This window comes from Pecten maximus, chromosome 4 (genome assembly GCF_902652985.1).
Source record: "Pecten maximus chromosome 4, xPecMax1.1, whole genome shotgun sequence".
Taxonomy (NCBI): Eukaryota; Metazoa; Mollusca; class Bivalvia; order Pectinida; family Pectinidae; genus Pecten; species Pecten maximus.
Window position 1 is genome coordinate 49,283,828 of NC_047018.1, and position 21,976 is coordinate 49,305,803.

Sequence of the window (21,976 nt, forward strand, 5' to 3'; positions counted from 1 at the left end):
CAAATATTCATCTCAGCATGCCCCCAAAGACATCCACTACAAAACAAAGAGCACGTTTATCCGAAAGTAGAATATATGGGAAGTTAACACTTTAATGAATTACTTTCTTATCAGCACTATTGATCTCACAATATTCCCTGGAATATGATAACGACATGAATATGCTAAATAAAGCAATAATATTTGAGAAGTTAAATGCTTTAGAATGTGAACTCGAAAAATACAGCGACACTTAGGATCAGAACTGTGCTGAATATGGTAAAGACCTGTTAAGTTAATATCGCAAGTCGCGCAACATTTACCACATACGAGGGCTGACTGATAAGTTGTGACCCTCGTATTGGTACTCAATGATCTTCTGTTTTAGTCTTACTTATTTCTGACTATAAAGTGCCGTTAGTTTATATCGACTAGGTAGCACTGTAAAGTAAGCAAGACAAACGGATTTTCCAAAATCGACAAAAACGGTTAGAGTAAGAGGGTGAAAGAGTCTGTCATTGCCATGACTGCCATTCACGATTGTGGTTTTAAATTGGTTGAGCGTTCGCCTTATTCACCTGATCTCGCTCCAGCAGACTCTCATCTGCACTATATTTTTAAAACTGGAAACAGATATTTCAGTCACCCTAACCCTGACCCTAAAATGCAGTGCATGACTGCCAAGAAAAGGAGTTCTAAAAAGGTGGAATTAATTCAATTACACCGCTGGCAAAAGTGATTAGATACTGAAGAGGATTATGTTGAGAAATAGTACAATAGGTCCGGCAAAATTCAAATCCTTCAATATGAGGCTCACAATTTTATCAATCAGCCCTCGTACACATCATTTACACTCTTAGACTATCATGTCCTATTAAACGTGATTATATTTGTTTTAACTTATGGCTACTGAAATTGTTAAATAGCCTCGATATGGATTTATAACTTAATTTATATAGTTATGTATACCTTATTATAAACAGTAAACAGCGATAATGTTCATGATGTATTTATCTAATACTGCATATTATTAATTTAGTTAAGAGTTTGGCATCTCAAAGCTTTAAGAATCAAACATATATCTATTAGGAAGTGCGAATTTATGTTTCTGATAATGACGTCGCATTTTCCCATAATGTCGTATATAAAAGCATATTAACTTATCTTTATTATTATGACACATCAATATATTAAGTCACATATTTAATTTGTAGGTTGTACCAGAGGATTTTACGGTACAAACTGTTCGATGACATGCAATGGCAGTTGTGCTGAATGTGATCAGCTGAGCGGGGAATGCACGGGTAGGTTTTCGTATAGCACCGTTAGTGGAAACATTACATCATAAAAGGATGCGATTTTTTTGAAATCATAATGATCATGGTGTTTGTGCGTTGCATATATTTTATAATGAAAAACATACCAACTGCCTCCTTTGATTTTTTTTCTTTGACTATCAACAGAATGTGAGGCGGGTTTCTACGGAATGAAATGCAACATGACATGTTGATATTGTGGCATCTGTACAAAGGACACAGGCATATGTGTGACCGAATGTGATCCTGGTTACCAAGGGGATTTCTGCAATACAAGTATTTATTATTTCATATCTGTCCATAAACATGTGGAACTCAAGATTGGCAACCAATGTAAATAATAGCCACATGATATAGTTGAATAAGTACACATCTCGTCAAAAACGATGTGTGCAGCGAACGGATTTATTATCTCAGGGCAATCCAATGGTTTCTACGGATAAGATAATCCAATATTAGACGGAATAAGGAGAGAAAACGTGCACACCCTTTGTAGCTCTTCACAATAGGATACCCCGTCATCATTTTATATAGCAAAATAATGTCGCAAATTGACAAGGCTTTTAATATCGACGCATATTCCATTGGACATTTATGATTGCGCAATGAATAAGTTTCACATCATCATGTAATTTGTTACCGAAAAAAAAAAAAATAAACAACCATCTGTTCCATTGAAGAGCTTGGCCCGGCCCACTCGGTAAATCTCGTGCTGACCAGCCAAACTCTTACACTGAGATGAAATATCGCTGTGCACTGTACAAACTGATGTAAACTTATATTAGTGACAAATACGTTTTGTGTGTAGAATAGGCAAAATATGCAAATATATAAACAAGCTTTAGGTTGAATACATAGGTTTGTTGGACGATAATTATCTCAGATATCCCTTATGTTGCATATTCATTTCTTTGTTTAAATGTTAGAAATCATTCAAAAGTCTTAAAAGATTTTTTTCTCTGCAATAGGACAAGCCCAAACATCCGAAAGTCCACCACCAACAGTTGACACGGGGCCTATAGTAGGAGGTATTGTAGGGGTGATTGTTGTCGCTGTCATCGCTATTGTTATTGTCATCCTCTTCAGAAGGTGATGTATTACAGGGTTTTTTTATTGAAAGATTACAAATTTATATCATGGACTTACACATTATTCATAATTTATACAACAGTTTTTACAATGTTTATTGGCACGTAAGATATTTCATTTATAAACTTCGAGTGTTATACATGCTTTTCAACAAATTCGTATTGTACGAGAAGCCTTAAACTTGCTATTGTATTACGATAAAATATACATAAGATATACATTTGTGATATTTTATGTATTCGTGTCATTTTTCCACAGACGTCGCCTGAGTGCTGGTAAACAGGAATCCTTTACTGATATCGGTTTTTCCAATGTACACGAGAAGAACGTGTACAGCGAACCATCAGAAACAGAACACCTGTCTGTCAAATCTGAGGCGGCAGCGAAAAACATCTACAGTAATACACCAGGTGATGCTTGTTTCCTCTTGATTTATACATAACACAGAGCAATAAAAATTAAGGGAGACAATTGATGTCCGAGCCTCGAAACTATGCATTACCTCATCAATTTTCTTACCAGAAATATCCGTGGCGCTAATGCGCAAGTCAATGTGCAAAATCGACATCCGTAAAAAGGAATTTTTCGATATTGCAGTGATGGACAGCCCGATATCACAATGATACTTTAGGTTAAATGCTAATTTTTTTCTGTCGTTTTTTAATGAATAATGTTAAAGATACTTTATTGCCGACAGTGTTTGTACTGCTTGTCTGTTATATGCATACATTTTTTCCTGTGGTATACAAACATATTAACACAAGCGAATATACAACGAATAACAGGGTCGTAAAATAATCATATCATAATAACTCAAGCTACGTACCAAATAGGGAGGCGCAGACAATTAGAATATCTCAGGCATGTAATTGAGTTTTAATTTAGGTAAAAAATAAAAAGAGAAGTTCAAACGTTTGGGAATTGTAATAGTGGGAAGTATATAACCTATGATATTGCACAAATTGTACAACATCTGTCATTGGTTTAAATCGATCATTATTACTCTTGGCGATATGTTAAATCTAATACATGTATAAAGTACCGAGACATATATGTGCGTGATGTACGTAACAGATCCAGACGCGCTGCCCGAGAACTCCGCCAATGTATATGTAAACACTGAGCAGGTCGCCAGACAATCCGGAGCTGGTGATAGCGTCTACTATAATGCCGGTCCTGTTGGATTTCTTGTCTCCAGCCTCAAATCTCTTGTCAAGGCAAAACTGCAAAACAAGGCAAAGGCTTTCGAGAACGAATACAAGGTATGCATTGTGTTATCTAAAAGAAAAACAACAAAAAGCAACATTATAGCATGTTTGTTTTTGTTTAACGTCCTATTGACAGTCAGGGTCATTTAAGGACGTGCCAGGTTTTGGAGGTGGAGGAAAGCCGGAGTACCCGGAGAAAAACCACCGGCCTACGGTCAGTACCTGGCAACTGCCCCATGTAGGTTTCGAACTCGCAAGCCAGAGGTGGAGGGCTAGTGTCAAAGTGTCGGGACACCTTAACCATTCGGCCACAGCAGCCCCAACATTGTAACAAGACAGTCAACATAATCATATTCTAATGTAAACATGCTTATACAATGGAACAATGCACATGATATACGGCAATGTATTCTGTATTCACACGACGAGAAGTTAGAAATAGAGACCTATAGTTATGTTGCAAAAATAAATGCCTTAATAGATGAGAAAACTCAATCTAAATGCGATATGATATATAGTACATGCAAGATATAAATGGTGCCACGAAAGCCACAAAAAGATTGATGATTTTCAGCTTACTGAAGTTCAATTAATAGGCTATATGCACAAAATACATCACCTCGTTTCTTTTTTCATTATTTACACGGTGCTGTGAAGCATTCTTATAAAAGCGACATATGCATATCTATAACTGAAGAAGAAATCAATTTTAACACGTAAAGGTTATACATTATCATTTTTTTGTAATTTGAATGATGTTGCCTTTTTCAAAAAAGAGTTTGCACATGTACTTTTCTTTTTTCTGTTATAGTCTATACCGTCTGGAGATTTACACGAACATAAAGTTGGAATGTTACAACAAAACAAACCAAAGAACAGATTTAAAACCACGTTTCCCTGTAAGTATATCTGTATTTAATTATTTAGCAGAAAGAAATCAGTACAGGTCTTGTATCAAATGTTACTTTCTTCATAAACAATCTACATGTCAAAAGTCTTGAAACGTTTCAATGCCGATTGGTCCCTCTCTTCAGCTATGACTAAGTTGAACCTACGCGCTCTGTTGAAAGGCAAACTGTCCATAGTCGATGATATGAAAATAAACATCACTGAACATATACAAATAGCTCACACAGTCACAGCTTGAAAAAGTCAGTTACGACACGTCTACTAAGTACATTGTTTGTGTAAAAGGTAAAAAATCGATAACAAAAATATTTACCAATTTTTCAATCTTGTCCATTATATCAGTAGTCTCTTTCTTCTTAGATCTTTAGGAAGAATCGTAATTTTGTTGTAACACCTATCACGATTTTAGTTAATACTGGTCAAGCCTTAGTTACGAGTGATCGGACTCGAAAAATATGTTTAGAAATATTATGATCTTGGTATTTTTTTATACTCATTATAACCTAATCAAGATCAGTCTGATCACGGGTTAATGATTTAAAAGTCACATTTGACCAACTTCAAAGCAAAAAAAAACAAAAAAAACAAACAAAAAAAAAACCTACAAGATAGGGCATAAACCCATAATATTGTAATAATAACAATATTATATTATACATTGGCTAATTAATACATGACGGTTTCTAAACACTATGGTATGTATACGAATATCTGGAGTGTTTTGATAATACGACCGGTAATAACATCAAGTATCACCATTTATTCTACTTCTACATTTCTTTCTAAGCACTGCTTTTGTATATTGTATATCTGTCGTACAATGGCGCCATGTTCTTTTTTTACAGATGACCATTCCCGTGTGATCCTTGATACAGTTGGAAAAGATACACACTCCGATTACATCAATGCCAACTACATCGACGTAATTTTAGTTTAGGAAAAAAAATGGAACCAAAACTCGATACTTAATATTTACTTAACATTGCTTGTCTAACATCTGTTTAGTTTCCATCTTGGAGAGACAAAAAGCATATGAGTTATATACTAAATACCAAAACCGGAGCGAAAACACTGCCCTATTAGCCTCTTACTAAAGGATTATGTCCATTAAAAATCGGTTTATTCCTAAATAATAGATCGTCTATGTCGCAATGAAAAGGTTTTAAAACTTCATTTCATAGGCGTTCGTACAAAGAATTTGAAGTTTCCTGATCTAAACAATATCTTGAAAAGTCAAAACTATCCACATCCTAGATAATCTGTCAAACTACGATCATTAGTTTAAAATTATAAAATATGATACGCTGTAATTATATGTGAGTATAATATTATATATAATATTACAAAATGTTAATCATTTTTTACAGAGTGTTACAAAAACTGCGGAATACGTAGCAACACAAGGTAAATAACGTGATCAAGTATATATACATGATACTTAATTACCTATTATAGCAATACAAGCTAATGCAATATTTTAATAACCTTTAAAAATAAAGTGTTAAGTTTAAATACTTTTATAGTCGATGATAATTAAATATTTCGTTCGGAAAAAGCAACACGTGAATCGTCTTCCTATTTCATGGTTCACACGATCGCAGGCGATTTCTCTTATACAGCCATCATTTTAAAATGGAAATCTTTAAACTAACATACCGGAGAAACAAGAAAGGCATACCCTTTATCATTATGCAAACATCTGTTAACATTTCAAATATTTTTTTAGGACCGAGGCCCGGCACTGTGAATGATTTGTGGCGGATGATATGGCAGCTTCAGACCGGCAAAATTGTCATGTTGACCAATCTTATAGAAGGCGGAAGGGTATGGACATTTTGTAACACTTTCAAGTATGATTTGATGTATAACGATAACATTCAAATATATAGGTCTCCGATAATCATCTTTGTTTTTTTCTTCAACGACAGCACACTACTTATGGTTGTATAAGGAGAAAATATTTGCATCTTCATTCGTTTATTGGCATCATCACTTCATTAGTTTTCATAGCAAAATGTCACGTGATAAGTTTTGATCTATTAAGCTTTTGATAATTAAAGAAGATTATCTGGGGTAGGAATTAAATTCGAAAAAAAAAATTATACCGTAAGTCGTTTTTCCTAAAGTTGAAGGAATTTTCATCACCTATGATGACAGAAATATCCTCAAAACATGTTGATCGAATCATTTTATTTTTACAAATATAGCCGAAGTGTGACAAGTATTGGCCAGACGAAGGAGAACCTTTGACCACGACAAATTTCAGCATTTTTCTGGACAGGGAAAGGTCGTATGCCTTCTACGTCATTCGGGATATTACAGTTACAGAAAAGAAGGTATAAATGATAATGAAATAACAAAAATATGAAAGGCCAAACAACATCTGTTCATACATATATGACTACAAATGATAACAATAACTTTGAATTTTCAATTTACTGATTCAGACGAAGTCAGTACGTCAGATACATCAGTTCCACTATACCACGTGGCCCGACCACGGGACCCCAGACCCAAACGAACTCGTTGTCTTCCACCGACGAGTGATGAACTACGGGACTGTCTTGACAGGGAAAATGGTTGTTCATTGCAGGTATGAGGAAAAGACGTTTACTAGTTATATCAGTTCGTCCTTAACAAGACTTCTCTTTATTTCATTATATTCGTCGTTTTAAAGGGATTTGTGACGTTTTCCTGATTTTTTTCATTGATTAAAGCTTCCTTTATTTTGTAATTTTTTGTTATTGCGTTATTGAGTGTTGACGATATCGCATTATCTGTTTTTTTGTTTATTCTGACGTTGTTCAGTTAATTAATTAATGTCTGAACCCTTTGGCAGTGCTGGCATAGGCAGAACAGGAACATTCATTGCCCTAGATGCCCTCTTGGAATACGGGAAGGAGTGTGGTAGAATTGACGTAATGCAATACATAAAAACCATGCGGAAGGATAGGATCAATATGGTTCAAACTGCTGTAAGTTACGCAATAAAATATATATTGATACTAGTATTAATACTTTACAGATTTTATGCAAATGTCTTATTTCACAATGCTTTCTTATATATTTCTAGCCATTCATATTCCTATGTAATAATATAATTACAGTGATAAATTCTATATTGATTTCACAAAAAAATGACAATGTTTTGAATGCAAAATTGTGCATTTTAAGCAAATGTCTCATTTTGCAATGTCTTCCTTCATATTTCTAGCTATTTGTATTTTTATGAAGAGTTAATCTATTTGCTCAGTAGGTATTAGCTGGACATAAAATATTCGTCAATGAAAAAAAGTATGTTGACTACATCATGTGATTATGTCTCTCGAAACCTTGTGTATTTGGTTTCGTCAGCAATCGACATTGGTCACGACAATCGTGATAATAACAACTAGACCATGAATAAGAAATAGGAACATCGGAAGTTGAACCACGACTGTTAGTGTCTAGACATTAAAAATTAATATAGCTTATTTTTTCAACAGTCCCCGGTATCATTTTTTAAGTAAAGAGGTAAAAGGTTGGTTTTGAAGAGTTGAAAAACATTAATAATATGTATTAGGATGATATACGTATTGACATGGTCAGTCAACTGTTTCTCGATTAAAAGATATCCACTATTATAAATAGATGAAATTAAAAGACATTGCGATGCCTTTGATGGCTGTTCTGGTGCGTTCGTACATATAATCAGCAATACAAAGAATCTTTCATCTGTTGGAATATTGTATTATCAATATAAACAAAAATGTTGTTCATTAAATTTTAGTTATTCTCACGTTTTCATCGAAAGATGACATTTATCCATGGCTTTACGTTTAAAAATGCAATCCAGTATTTATATTGATTCTCTACTGGATTCTGTTGAACACCCAATGCATAATCACGGACATTTGTAGGAGAAATAAGTTATTTAAACATGTGTTATTTCATTTACATGTAACAGACATGCGACCATAAAAACTAATAAAGAAATATGTTTTAGAATTTCAACACACACTCGAAACAGATAGCCCTAAGATTATCTTCTGATAAAACCTATAACATTGAAGTTCGTGTAGAATTTATAAAACGTTAAATGCCAATAATACTGATTCGTTTACCTATCCAGGAACAATACATAGCTATACACCAGCTCCTGATCGAAGCCTTCGATATGCCAGACACCCTGATTCCAAGAATGAAGTATCACACGACCCTTACTGCTCTCTCCAATGGCGGCGCAACGAACCAAACAAAGCTGAGGAAGGAATTCCAGGTAATATCACATCTTATCCTAATTCTAAACAGATTAAACTCGTTTGATCCAAATACCATTTCAAGCAAACAGTAATACAATTGACATGTTCTGTATTAGAACTCTTATAATAAACCTGTTGTTGAAATACAGACCTTTAGAAAGTAAAATGAGTTATTTTTCTAAATCATTAGAAAATGGTCTCTATGTCAATGCGTACATTTTCCCTGCAGTTTAGATAAAGAAATATTTACTAAGATATCACTATATATTTTGCATCAAACGTTCTATTTAGCTGACACAGTCTATGAAACCAGCTTACGATGAGACAAGCTATAGAGCCGCTTTACTGCCATCCAACAAAATGAAGAACAGGACTTTATCTGCCGTAGCAGGTAAAAATTTACTATTTTCCAATCACAACTCTATTAACATGAAGCAATGCAGGTATTTACCTGAGCTATTCTTGCTAATCCGTTTAAAAATCCGATTTGGCGGGTCCGTATAAAGATCGCCAAAATTTAGCTCGTCAAATTTTAACACCGCCAAATAAAAAGACGCGAAAATTTCAATTTCGCCAATAGTTTCCGTTCCGACCGCCATTTACTTTTGATAACTCAAGAGAGTAAAGAGTGATGCGTAACGTTGGTTGTTGCCAGGCAACTGTCGGCCAAAATGCCGATAGGTACATACGAATAGCTAGTGAACAACTACTCACGATACATGTATAGCATTACAAGTATAACATATATCACATCATAATTATTTTTTGTGAAAACAAAGCCATCTACCCATACCATTCAATGAACTGATGTTAACGCTTTACCTGTAGACTCATTATTAAACTTACATGTATGTATACGCATCATACAATAGATGACCATGGCGATATCTTACGGTTGATTAAATTCTCTTTGTCTGTTGCTTGTGCACATACTCATATAAACACTAATTCGACAAATCTACATGTATGTGTTCGTCTGAAATTTGTTTGTAATAGTTTCCGGTTTCGAGACAGAAGATCGATAATACAAAACACACTTAATCAACATGGATTGGATGTATGGACATAACATAATTATCTATATATACCGGTAGGTAATTTGTATGCTCAACGCCAAATTAAAACCCTAGATAAAAGGAAAATCGCTAAATTTTAACCCGCCAAAATTTAACTTTCAGTTTTCATGACCAAATCGCCAAATTTTATGACCGCTAAAATTTCCCGTTATACGGTACTGTATTTTACGATATTTCATTCTTGTCGTCTTTTGCCTTAAGTCAAAAGGAAATTTAAAACGAATTTTGTGAAACATAATATACTTTTTCTGATAATTTCAACGGAAATATACAAAAAGTATTCTTTGCAACTTTATCATTTTATCGAACATTTTACGATTGTAGTGATTTATTACATTTTTTTCCCCAATACGAAAACCTTTACATTACTCGACCGTCATGTTACTTCTTAACTTGATGAGAAATATCAAAAAATTGTTCATAGGAAGGAAATATTGCAAATGATGTTTTTCTCTGGTTCTCTTCAGTCGACAAGTTCAGGGCGTACCTACGATCATATACTGATGGTAGAACGGATTACATTAATGCCGTGTCAGTGCCAGTAAGTAATAAGTATATAATGTAACATTTGTTTCACTTTGTTGAAATGGGTTGGTTAGTATGTGTGTGTTATGCATGGCTTGTAAATTAATCAGAATGGCAAACAACTTGATTGTACTGTTATAATATGATTTTATAGGTGAACAGTTCAACAAATGTAATTCAAATCTAGATTGCAGTTCTCACTACGTTACATGAACAAAGTGAGAATGACCAGCTAGGTGTTAGTTGGATTGCTGTTCAACAGATTACAGGTGATATTTTAGATCACATATATAATGTTAAATAATTATATAGTGTTGATTATACATTGTACTTGGTGACCTTCCTCATCATTCAATGATATGCCGGAAGATATGCATTCCGCAACTATAAGCGAATTAGTGGTACATTTCCATGCTGATACAGAAAATAAGTGTGCTGCGAGATTATTTAGAGATGTTAAAGAATCAATCATACCATTCACATCCTTTATACTGAAGTATTCAGGAATTTTATATGGCTCTTTTTATTGTAGTTCTATCAGATCCCTTAACGGACGTTGTTGACAAGTGTTTGTTGGGTCTAATTTTATGATCATTTCTCTTAATGTCTGTGGCACTATTACCACATGAAACCAGTACATTTACCTAGTAATCGCTCCTACATTGAGTGAATCTTTCGTTGACATCTAATTTTGTTTTCTATCAATAAATGTAGCAACATTGTCATTATGATGTACTGCATAATGTCAAAGATATAAGTTTGACATCTCACCTAGTCTTATAAACAAGTACGTAATACACTAATAGCTTCTCATATGTAATCAACCTTTCATTCACATGCAAGCAATTATTTCTGTTTTCTTTTGACCTAGTCCTATACATCCAAAACTGGGTACATCGTCACACAGACTCCTCTGGAGGACACCGTGATGGATCTGTTGACGATGATAATGGACCACAGCTGTCAAACAATTGTCATCATCGAGCCGGACGACATTGTAAGTGTATTTCTATACAAATGTAACGAAACGAAGATGCTCGAGGAGCAATTAAGTTGAAAAACTTGAAATGTATCTGTTCATATTGGTATTACAATTTTTTTTCAAACTGCCGACTCTTCGGTTTGTGGCAGTAGTTTATAATTAATATTACGTAATTGCATATTGAATGGTTACATGCATATGAAAAGCTACACTATATTACATTTGAAACGTTACAAAATTACAACTGGAAACATATAGAATCTCACTAAATCCCCATGTAGTATGGAATTAATATGAGGGTGTATTCATTATACTGACATAGACTTAAGTTTATATGTATCACATCAATGCGTAGACCTGACAAATTATTGAATACCATCAAAATTAGTTTCAAATACGACATGCGTATTTCGATATAGACGGTATAGACTTTTCTTGATTACATTAACTTTACAGCCCGTGACATCATTTGTTCGAGACGTCACAGTGGTGATACGCATGTTTTTTTCTTCGTGATAAAAAAAACAACAACAAAATGTCTTGCACCTGTTAAAGAAAATGAACACTGTAAACTAGTTATTAAGACCTCTTGTATAGTCTGAAACATATTGATATATGACAATGTCAGAATAAAATGTATTCTACTTATCTTAGGACTGGCTTCCAGGCGAAGGTGAAGTGAACTCCATCGGAAATTTTACGTTGGAACACAAAGGAAAGTCGTCAACAATAGTAAATGTCGACCTGCTAGAAATTGCAATAGAAAACGTGGTAAGATGGATGTTTGTAGTATCTAATGTTTTGATGTGTGATGTTCTGATTTAAAGATTTTGGCTTAACATCTGCTGTTTTAAATACTGAAAAATGGATTTATTTCTCTTATCTGAAAAGGCAAAGGCTGCTTTTTTTTTTTAAACATTTTGCGAATTTACTCCATTTAGGAAAATAGCTTCAATACCACTGTAAGAGTGTTCCACATGACTGGATGGGGTAGAGAATCATCATTCCCCAAGGATTCGTCCATGTTGCTTCACCTACTCGAACTTGTTGACAGCAGACGCAAATCGGACGATACCAAGACAACGATAGTCATGTGTCGGTGTGTAGTTTTACCTTTATATTTATTTATAATATACTTTTGTTAGACGTTATTAAATACTACTTGATATTGACGGCTGGTTTTATATTAGTATGAGCTTATTATAATAATAGCAAACAAGCTCTTTTTATGTTTCAGAGATGGCTTTTCCCAGAGTGGGCTGTTCTGTTGTATCAGTAATGCCCGAGACCAAATGAAGAGTGATGAAGAGGTGGATATCTTTCAGATTTCACGTCAGCTATTAGTACGACGTCCAGCATTTTTGATCAATTTTGTACGTATATTGACATTTCCACTGCTCCAAGACAAATATTTGAGCTTCCGTGGATGATATGGATATTTCCCTTGCCATCATTATTGCATTTGAAATTGGTTTCCTGTTAAACATTTTTTATTTACCTGTTTATAAGAGTCTTATCTTACCGGGAGACTAAGTTCTCCATTTATCAGTATTTCCATTGCATTTCAATCCTTTGCCTCTCTGTTTTCTTAGTGTTTTTTTTTTATTAAGGCATATACTCCACATTTGTTCTTGACTGGATGACGCGGAATCAGTTTTCTTTTCTTATTTTGTAATTTCCAGCCTTAGCTTAGCTGGTCTGGAAGAGTAATTTTCCTTTCCCATTATTTTGTTATGCAATTATAATGGTCGTTATGTGTGTATCCTATGCTTTTTTTTATTAGTATGACATTATTTCAATTCAGGACCAGTACCAATGTTGTTACAACGTGATTAAAGACTACCTTGATACCACCGACGTATACATGAACTGATTAATGAGTACCTGGATACCACCGACATGTACTTGTACTGATTAATGAGTACCTGGAAACCACCGACGTGTACATGACCTGATTAATGAGTACCTGGATACCACCGACGTGTACATGAACTAATTAATGAGTACCTGGGTACCGCCGACGTGTACATGAACTGATCAATGAGTACCTGGATACCACCGACGTGTACATGAACTGATTAATGAGTACCTGGATACCATCGACGTGTACATGAACTGATTAATGACTACCTGGGTACCCCTGACGTGTACATGAACTGATCAATGCGTAACTTGATACCATCGGCAAGTACTGGAGAACATGTATTTTTGACAGAGGAACATTCTTAAATGTACTGCTTTCGCTTTAATAGTAACCGAAGAATCATACTCTTGTATTGTTTCCGTAGTAAACAGCGATATGTTACAGTTGTATTAAGCTTTAACAATGAATTAAAAAGGCCGAGTCATCCAAGGAAACTATTTTATATACTTTAGCTTGCTTTGGCGATTGTGACATTTTATCCTGTAAATATCTGAATCCTTTCATATGTTAACATATTTTGTCAAGGACGCGACGACATCCACATATACATTGTTTTATCCATTAATTAGCATGCATCTCACTCCTAACGTAAGGAAGTAATGATGCTGTTAATTATACAGTCATGTATTCAATCACATGACAAACTATTTTGCTCATAAAACATTAAGCCAATAACATTTTTACATGATTATTCACTGATGTTTTACATATCAATTATTTTTGTCAGTGTTTGTAGTTTGTTGTTCTTAGTTGGACGTTTTTATTATTTTATTTTATCTCATATTTAATCAAATTCATTTTATTATTTCTTTTACTTTGTTTGCTTTGTTTTGTGATTATTTGACACATTTTATATGCCTTTAAATAGAATGAAAGTTTATTTCAGCATTATATAATTTACTTGCATATTTCTATCAGAATTAAATGAAAGATATTGACCTGTATTCATCAAGTTTACCTTGAGCGATACAGCATTACAGGCGTTAAGCCAAGAAGCATTGCCTAATATACAATTATACACTGTGCAACTATAAACTATGACCCTCTTTATAAGGTAAATCGCTACGAATAATCATGATCTACTAGTGCTAAATATACTTTTTTTATCCCTACTCTCTATGGAGTAAGAACTACGTTTTTCCAATACTTCTATATTCCCATGTTGATAACCATGCTTATACCTGTTACATTGATTTACAATATATTTATCTAAAGCATATATATCGTATACATACATCAATGCCATATTTGATTTTTTTTCTTTACTTTTTATTTTTAACCATATGTATATGTCAAGACAGTGTTATATGATTTTATTTGTTAATTCACATTAATGTTATACCAAGGAAAAAATCCGTGACATTGCGTCATATTGAAAAACATGAAAATCGATTAATTTTAATTGTTATACCGTTGTGTTCAGCATTCAAAGGATGTCTTCCATTTTCCAATATCATGTTTAATTTTCAAAGTTAGGTTATAAATCGATGCCATGGATTAAAGAGGAAAGATTTACAAAGGCTGAAAGATTATCTCTCTGAATGAAAACAACGAATATCAACAGAGGGGGTTTTCAACATCGAGGAAAGTAAAATCGGGAGACCCACAGGCTGTGTCCTGGGTCCATTTCAATTTTAAATATATATAAATTACATAACTCACTGTGTAAATTCAAGTAAGATTAAACTCTTTGTTAAAGATACTTCTCTTTATGATATAATTGATTATAAACGAATTAAAATCGAATTGGAACTAACAAATAGTTTTAATAATAAAGGTACATGGGCAAACAAAAATAGGATATCAATCCACTTAAAAATCCACTTTAAAAATCTGTACTTTTTGGCGAAAATAAGGACTTACTAATCCTGACATTTTCTTTGTTGTTAATACAGTCAATTCTGCCTTAGTTCACAAGCACTTAGGTTCCAACTTTTAGCATTAATGGCCAATCGACTCAATATATTATCTATGTGTATGATCATGCCTATGAAAGAATGAATATTCTGAGAATGCTAAAACATGAAGTAGTTTGAAAAAGTCTCATGACAATATATGCGTTTTCCATAAGGCCAGTATTAGAATACTGACATGTTGTATGGGATAACTGTACAAATAGAAATAAAAACATTCTGGAATCATCACAGAATTGAAAAATGGACATCAAATAATCAGCTAAATGCAGAAACTGGTGCAGCGTCTCTTAGTTGTAGGCGAAACCAATACAAGCTATAACGTATGAAATTTTAAGCGAACAATGTTCAAAATTTCTAAGAGATTAAAAGAACTCTTTCTCAATGAGAATGAAAGTACTAAACACCCTATGAGAAATAACAGATTAATGTTTCCCCTACCATACAGGAATAACATTATGCTGGTTATGTTTTCGTCAATAATCAGAATTTAATTTTAATCTACTTTTAATTATTATTTCTTTCTTTCAATTTTATCTACTCCCATTAAATATTACATAAATCAGCTTTATAGATCAATTTCAAAATCAATGAAGTCTTTATACGATACTTAAGTACTAGCTACCAGTGTATTAAAATGTCATGGGCTTAGAAATTATAATATGATTTTTTGTCAACTCAAAAATAATTCCACTTACATAACCTCTTATCAATGCAATGACCAACTGAATCAGCATCATGTAGGTGCAATCATGGAAATAAAATTGCTCAACACTGTATGTTATAATGGCCACTTTAAATTGAGTGTATGACACAGTTGTATCAAAAAATATCACAAATACCCTGTAGCTATATTGGATCGTGATCACTATAATCTACATATGAAGGAATGCTTGATGTGTACCAGTAATTTTAACAGATTGATATATTGTTTAAATATTACTGAATATGTATACATAATTAAACGATTTGATATGTTGTATCCCTCACAACTTAAGCATTATAAATGACACTCAATTTTTAGTTGAATGAAACCATGGAGCTTAACTCTATCGTGATGTATATCATAATGAAACAACAATGATACAATGTATTATTTTTGACAGACTTGATGTGATGTATATTGTTACGTGACAACAATAGTGTTCTGTACATTACAATGTTTATTCATAACAATAACTATATCATACGAGTGAATTCCAACTATTGAGTAAAACTGCTGATATGAAGAACCATGAAATGGAGATTTAAATAAGAACTGTCTTTACTCTTTATTGGATAAATGGTCGACATGTTAACAAACAAGAACTGTAAGATATGTTACCGACAGAATCCGCATGGCAACTCATCAGCAAATCTGAATCAATGGTTTAACCATCAATGATAAAAAAAAATCTCTTTAACATTCTAAAATAAATTCTAAGTTTGATGAGTTATCTCCCCTTATTTGCAATGCTGAATACCACTGCATACAATCGAATGCTAATTTTGTTGTAATAATTTGAAAGGATTTACATAGGTTTAGCCTGATGTCAAATCCATTTGATGTATTGAAAGTCAATAGAGATTTGTTGAAATTGAATTGATGCTTACACGATGACTGATAATCATTTAATGAATTAAAATTAATATTCTACACAAAGGACTAACAGAAAATTGCACTAATTATTCGTCTTAAAAAGCTTTTTGGATTATAATAATATTGCTGCTTTAGTTAAAGAAGTGTAAAGTGATCAGTCCGAATAGCATTTTGTCCGTCGTCATGTGTCGTGATTCATCAGTTCGTAAACAGGTTACCTCTTCAACTTCTCTAAGAAACAATTAAACGATTTCTCAATGATATTTTGGGTATTGTGCATGACTAGATGCTAGCCAATGGTAGGATCGTCATGGTCCCCATCCCTATTATCCTCAGTGGACCAATCTATTTAAAATATAGGTGCTCAGTGGACAAAAGTGACGTTTTCTACTGGGATTGAATTAACATATACTGTGGTTTACAGCGCATCATCTGTTGACATGTCATCGGAAATAGTTAAAACCTGTTTGAAATGATCAGAATGGGATCGCAGTTTGATGGTATATACTTGGCTAACTGACATCCACGACCTGATGTACAGGGTTGAAATGGGTCAAATTGGCTGAAATATGTCAAAAAGGAGGTCACCGTTCAGGCCATGAACCTCTTGTTTACTTGTGCACTAAAATTAATAAAGTTAATATTTCTTAAGTTTTGTATTGTCTGTTCTTTTATTCAAATTTTGATGTTGGTGTATAGAAAAAAATGCTAGTAATAAACTTAAACCCAAATAGCAAATATGCATCCCCGAAATAAGAATGTGCATCTCGGCAGCTAGTCCTTTCATGGGTTATTGAAAACATTGCAATTTTTGAACAAGATCTGTTACATTTCATTGAATTTCAATGAATATATCGGATTGAAAGTAAAAGTTAACGAACGACGCATTAGAGAGAGTACCCCATAACAGCAGTTCACATTGATTGAATAGTCAACAAAAAACAAAAACTATCACGATATTTTATATTTGAGAAATTGGGAAATTATCAATAGTACCGGGTATACTTTATATGTTATTCAATACCGAGTGATGATACATAATTACTTCAGACAAACCTACTTCAAATCAAAGTATATGTTAACCAGGACTAACCCATAACATTCCCTAAAATTATGATTTGCTTCAAGATATGTCCATTGCTAGGTTTTTAGAAGTCATCTTCCAAGTTCTAAATAATAAATGCGTGGTAACTAAGCGTACGAATACCCCTTAGAAAAACACGGATTAGTCTGTTAGAATATCAGTGAACTTATCTACAATATTCCCTCACAAAACTCCGTTTTATTTGATAAAATTTTAAAATGAATATTACGCAAAAATGTGATTTTGTTAGAAAGTTATCATATTATAAACGAAAAAAAGGATTAATAATATTTAGATGGCAGACAATTGTCGTCGTTACGATCATGACAATAAAAATAAACTCTTAAAGGTATATTTCCTTAATTTAGTTAACTAACGACATAAAGGCAAATTTAACACGGAGCGTTAATATTAAAACATATTTCTTTCTCTTTTAGATATACAAGACTACTATATGAGAAGCTGCCTTCCTTTATTATAAGAAATTGTCAAAATATGCACGTGGGAAAAAATAAAACTACTGCAACAAACATACCCTATCTCAATTATGATCTCTGTCAGCGAGTTGTTAGATATTGTCATGGTACAATTTAAACGCTTCTTAATATCACTTTATCAAGTTACCTGTTAGATATCATATATAAGTCACAATAATATTTGTTTTGTAATTTAATTCGTTTCACAATAACAGTAGCATTTTAAAAGGTAATGCAGGGATATTATAATTATTGTCAAATCGCCACACTTAAACAGCAAGGTAAATACCAAGTAATGATATTGAATATCTAGAGTGCAAACTGAACATATGTTTATGCACGCCTACTGGAAACAGATGTGTACCTGCTGTAAGATTGTATTACAGGGTAGTATTACGTTCACATACATGTAGGTTGAACTCGCTGTTTCAGACGTGTTTGTATAGTCATATCGAAATACATTCTTGTCCAAACCTTTATTTGATCTAAATCCTTAAGCGAGATCCGTGATACTTCCTTGTTGGAGGGGAGTCGCCATTAAGCTCAGCAATGGCGACGAAGAATATATTGTTAAGAAAAGGTTGGATCATGGTCCTGTTCATCATATTTAATACAGCTTCCTCTGAAAGTAAGTACTTACGAGTAATATATAAACTAAAATCAGGAGAAGGCTACCTTAACTATGTATATAGATAGTTATAAACTTCCTGACTATAAAAAAAGTATATGAAATAGGTTTATAAAAACATACACAATAATAACACTCCCACTCATTCGACTCCATAACACATTACTCCAAATTACTTTATATATTCCTAATTAATTAATGAATTATCGTTTTTCTATTTCACTCAGTTTATTTATACTGGGTAACCGTATTATGACATAATCTTTTCTCAAGTCGCACGACACTTTTGTTGTTAGTTCAAGTCCTTTTCAATGGTTTTTATATGTAAAGTACTGTACAGATGGTGGATTATTTAGGCTATCCTCCCTTCTAAATTCCCATCACTGTTACATAGGGCAAAGGACTTCCAGATTCATCAAGGTAATCCACAAGGTGCAGGTGACGGAGTTCATATATACTGCAAAGCCTTCCTATATTGAGACAGTATATGTAATAATTCACATATCATTTCACTTGACTATATAATTATCATACCTATTACTTCCTACAAATCGTTTTCTGAAGGCTTTCTGATAAAATACAATGCAATATACGGGGGCTGATTTATAAATTGTGGGCCTCGTACTGAAGAATTTTAATTTTACCGGACATACTGTATGGTTTTCCGACATAATCCCCTAAAGTATCTATATACTTTTACCAGCGGTGTTTGAGGGCCTCACTGTCACTTTTATATAACACCTTTTCTTGGCATTTCAAGGGCGCTATGCCTCTTGACCATAAGATGGCAAGTTTGGTCGCTGTCTCCTGTTGAAATGGCCGCACAAACAAGTGAACGTATCTGAGAAATTTGCTTTACGCTTCAATGACCTTACTTTTTGTTTGAGACTAGACTATTAGGAAACATAATAAAATTATATGGTGAAATCAAGCCCTGGGATACAGTTTTATCATTTTATATGATTTACTACACATACCATTTTATCGAAGGAATTAGGACATTAAGGCAATCACCATATACAGTTATATGTTAAAGATAAGGGTACAATCCTAATGCACATTAAACATATCTAAACACAGATCAGAGAGCAGAATTTCATAGATGGACAGTCTTGAACAATCAAGGCAATATAATACATCTTCATAGTTAAAGATATAATATGGTTGTAAATCATTGTCAAACCGACAGCCTTCAAAAAGGAATTATTACCACATACATGTAGATTGAAATCTAAACATTTGAACCTCGTGGTTTAAATACCGGCAGTTTTTTTACGCCTTGTGTTAACAGAACTCTCTGTGTATATATTGTATGGTTGTATTTCATTGACACTTTTTTATGAACAAGTAATATGAGTATGTTTTGTCATTTTAAAATACACCTCGCCCAAAACAGACATTTGATATTGGAAACATGAACCTTGAACAATGTACATTTCTCTTCCTCGTTGATGTGGACTCGCCATTACACTCATAATGGCGACAGGAAAGATATTGTTAAGAAGAGATTTGATCCTGGTCCTGTTCGCCATATTTAATACTGTAAGATCTGAAAGGAAGTCAAACTGAAACTATTAAAAACTAAATAACGTACATGCATATAGTTAATACTTCTAAATGTGAGGTAGGTTATTTTACTTCCTGATTGGAGAGGTCAGTAATGAGTGTTTCAGTATTTTATTCCGTAATAGCCGACATTAATCACTTCCAGGATCGCCAGGTCATTCATCATGTAACTATGTATACAATAATAACTGTTTTAATATTACGGTGATAATGTTTTATTAAATCTTCGAAATGTGGTAGATTTATCATGTAATACATTTAAATACAATTATGCTACAGTTGTTTACTTTTCATGAATAATACCTTGGACCTATTCACAATTCCCTTTCAAGATACAAGCACCGATAACGTGTAATGGCAATGATATATATCACTATGGATACATGTATATCGGTATAGCATTAATCATTGTCATCCTCCCAACAGTAACAATAAGTTATATACGATTTCATATATCAAGATGAGGTATATAGAAACTTTAAACTTTGATATGAAGAACATTCTTGCTTTTCACCTAGTGTAATATTTTATGGACATTGGCATTTCAGCTAGCTCTTGTGGCTGTGCGGATGAGTGACGTGTCTATGAACCGAAGTTAAGCAACATCGAGCGTGGTCAGCTCTTGGATAGCTGACCGCTCCGTTGTGCACCCGGTGCACGTTACACTATGAGAAACTTTGTTTACTTTTCGAATAGAAAAAAAAAACGCAAGATAAAAAATGATACAGCTAGTCCATGTTTTAATGCGCAGTTATATATGAATTATCTAGCTGAGTTATATATACAATTTATGTACACATATACTTTAACATTAATGATTATCTCTCCAATGTGTTTGTTTCATTTTTATATTTAGAATCAACGTTATAGCATGTTAACACGCACATGCCGTGTTAAGTAAATACTATTAGTTTCTTTGGCCATGTAACACAACACCACTCTTTTGTGTGTTGTTTGTAAAGTTTATTCATACCTCGCGTTGTATTACATTGGTCGGCAGTTTAGCAGTACTTCACTTTTGTAATATCTGCTTTCCCCCACTACCTTAACCAATACTAGTGAAATCTTTATACTCCCAACCAAATGACGTTCTCTTTTCCTCACTTCCCCTTCCTCCGATACTTACTATTTTGTTAATTTGTATTGAATCCATTTTGATTCCTTTAATTATATCAAATCCTTTCGTTAGAACCATTAACTGACTTTTTGTCCCATTTTAGATATTAAAATCTCTGTCAAGACGAAAATCAAAATGTTAGTATCGTCGGTATAATAATCAATTGACCAATAATTTTCGTTAAAATGACCTTGATAATGAAAACAAAACACTGTAATGCACGAATATTGATGATCTATTGGTTTTACAGATGGGTCCCCGCGTATTTGTGCTCATTTTTAATCCCAATGAATATACAATAATATTTATCTTGGATTTAATTTGTAGTCAACTTACAAACGCGTCATCTCAAGGAATCATTGTA

At 33.4% G+C, this 21,976-nt stretch overlaps 1 protein-coding gene across 1 annotated transcript; it reads left to right on the forward strand.

Annotated features, from left to right (window-relative positions):
• The first annotated feature begins 2,092 nt into the window (after positions 1-2,092).
• LOC117326328 (receptor-type tyrosine-protein phosphatase mu-like) lies at positions 2,093-17,392 on the forward strand. The gene is made up of 18 exons (XM_033883036.1): positions 2,093-2,384; positions 2,643-2,794; positions 3,459-3,646; positions 4,404-4,491; positions 5,347-5,423; positions 5,869-5,905; positions 6,228-6,325; positions 6,709-6,837; positions 6,949-7,094; positions 7,341-7,476; positions 8,613-8,759; positions 9,034-9,133; positions 10,286-10,359; positions 11,215-11,340; positions 11,980-12,096; positions 12,267-12,424; positions 12,563-12,698; positions 13,130-17,392. Exons 4-18 carry the CDS (start codon positions 4,443-4,445, stop codon positions 13,196-13,198), a joined length of 1,599 nt encoding a protein of 532 aa, XP_033738927.1. The 5' UTR covers positions 2,093-2,384; positions 2,643-2,794; positions 3,459-3,646; positions 4,404-4,442; the 3' UTR covers positions 13,199-17,392.
• The last annotated feature ends 4,584 nt before the right edge of the window (positions 17,393-21,976 follow it).

Coding starts and splice junctions, on each gene's coding strand:
- LOC117326328 (XM_033883036.1), top strand. CDS start 4,443: ATGTTACAACAAAACAAACCAAAGAACAGATTTAAAACCACGTTTCCC. Junction 6,326..6,708: donor ATCTTATAGAAGGCGGAAGG/GTATGGACATTT, acceptor TTACAAATATAG/CCGAAGTGTGACAAGTATTG. Junction 11,341..11,979: donor TCATCGAGCCGGACGACATT/GTAAGTGTATTT, acceptor TACTTATCTTAG/GACTGGCTTCCAGGCGAAGG.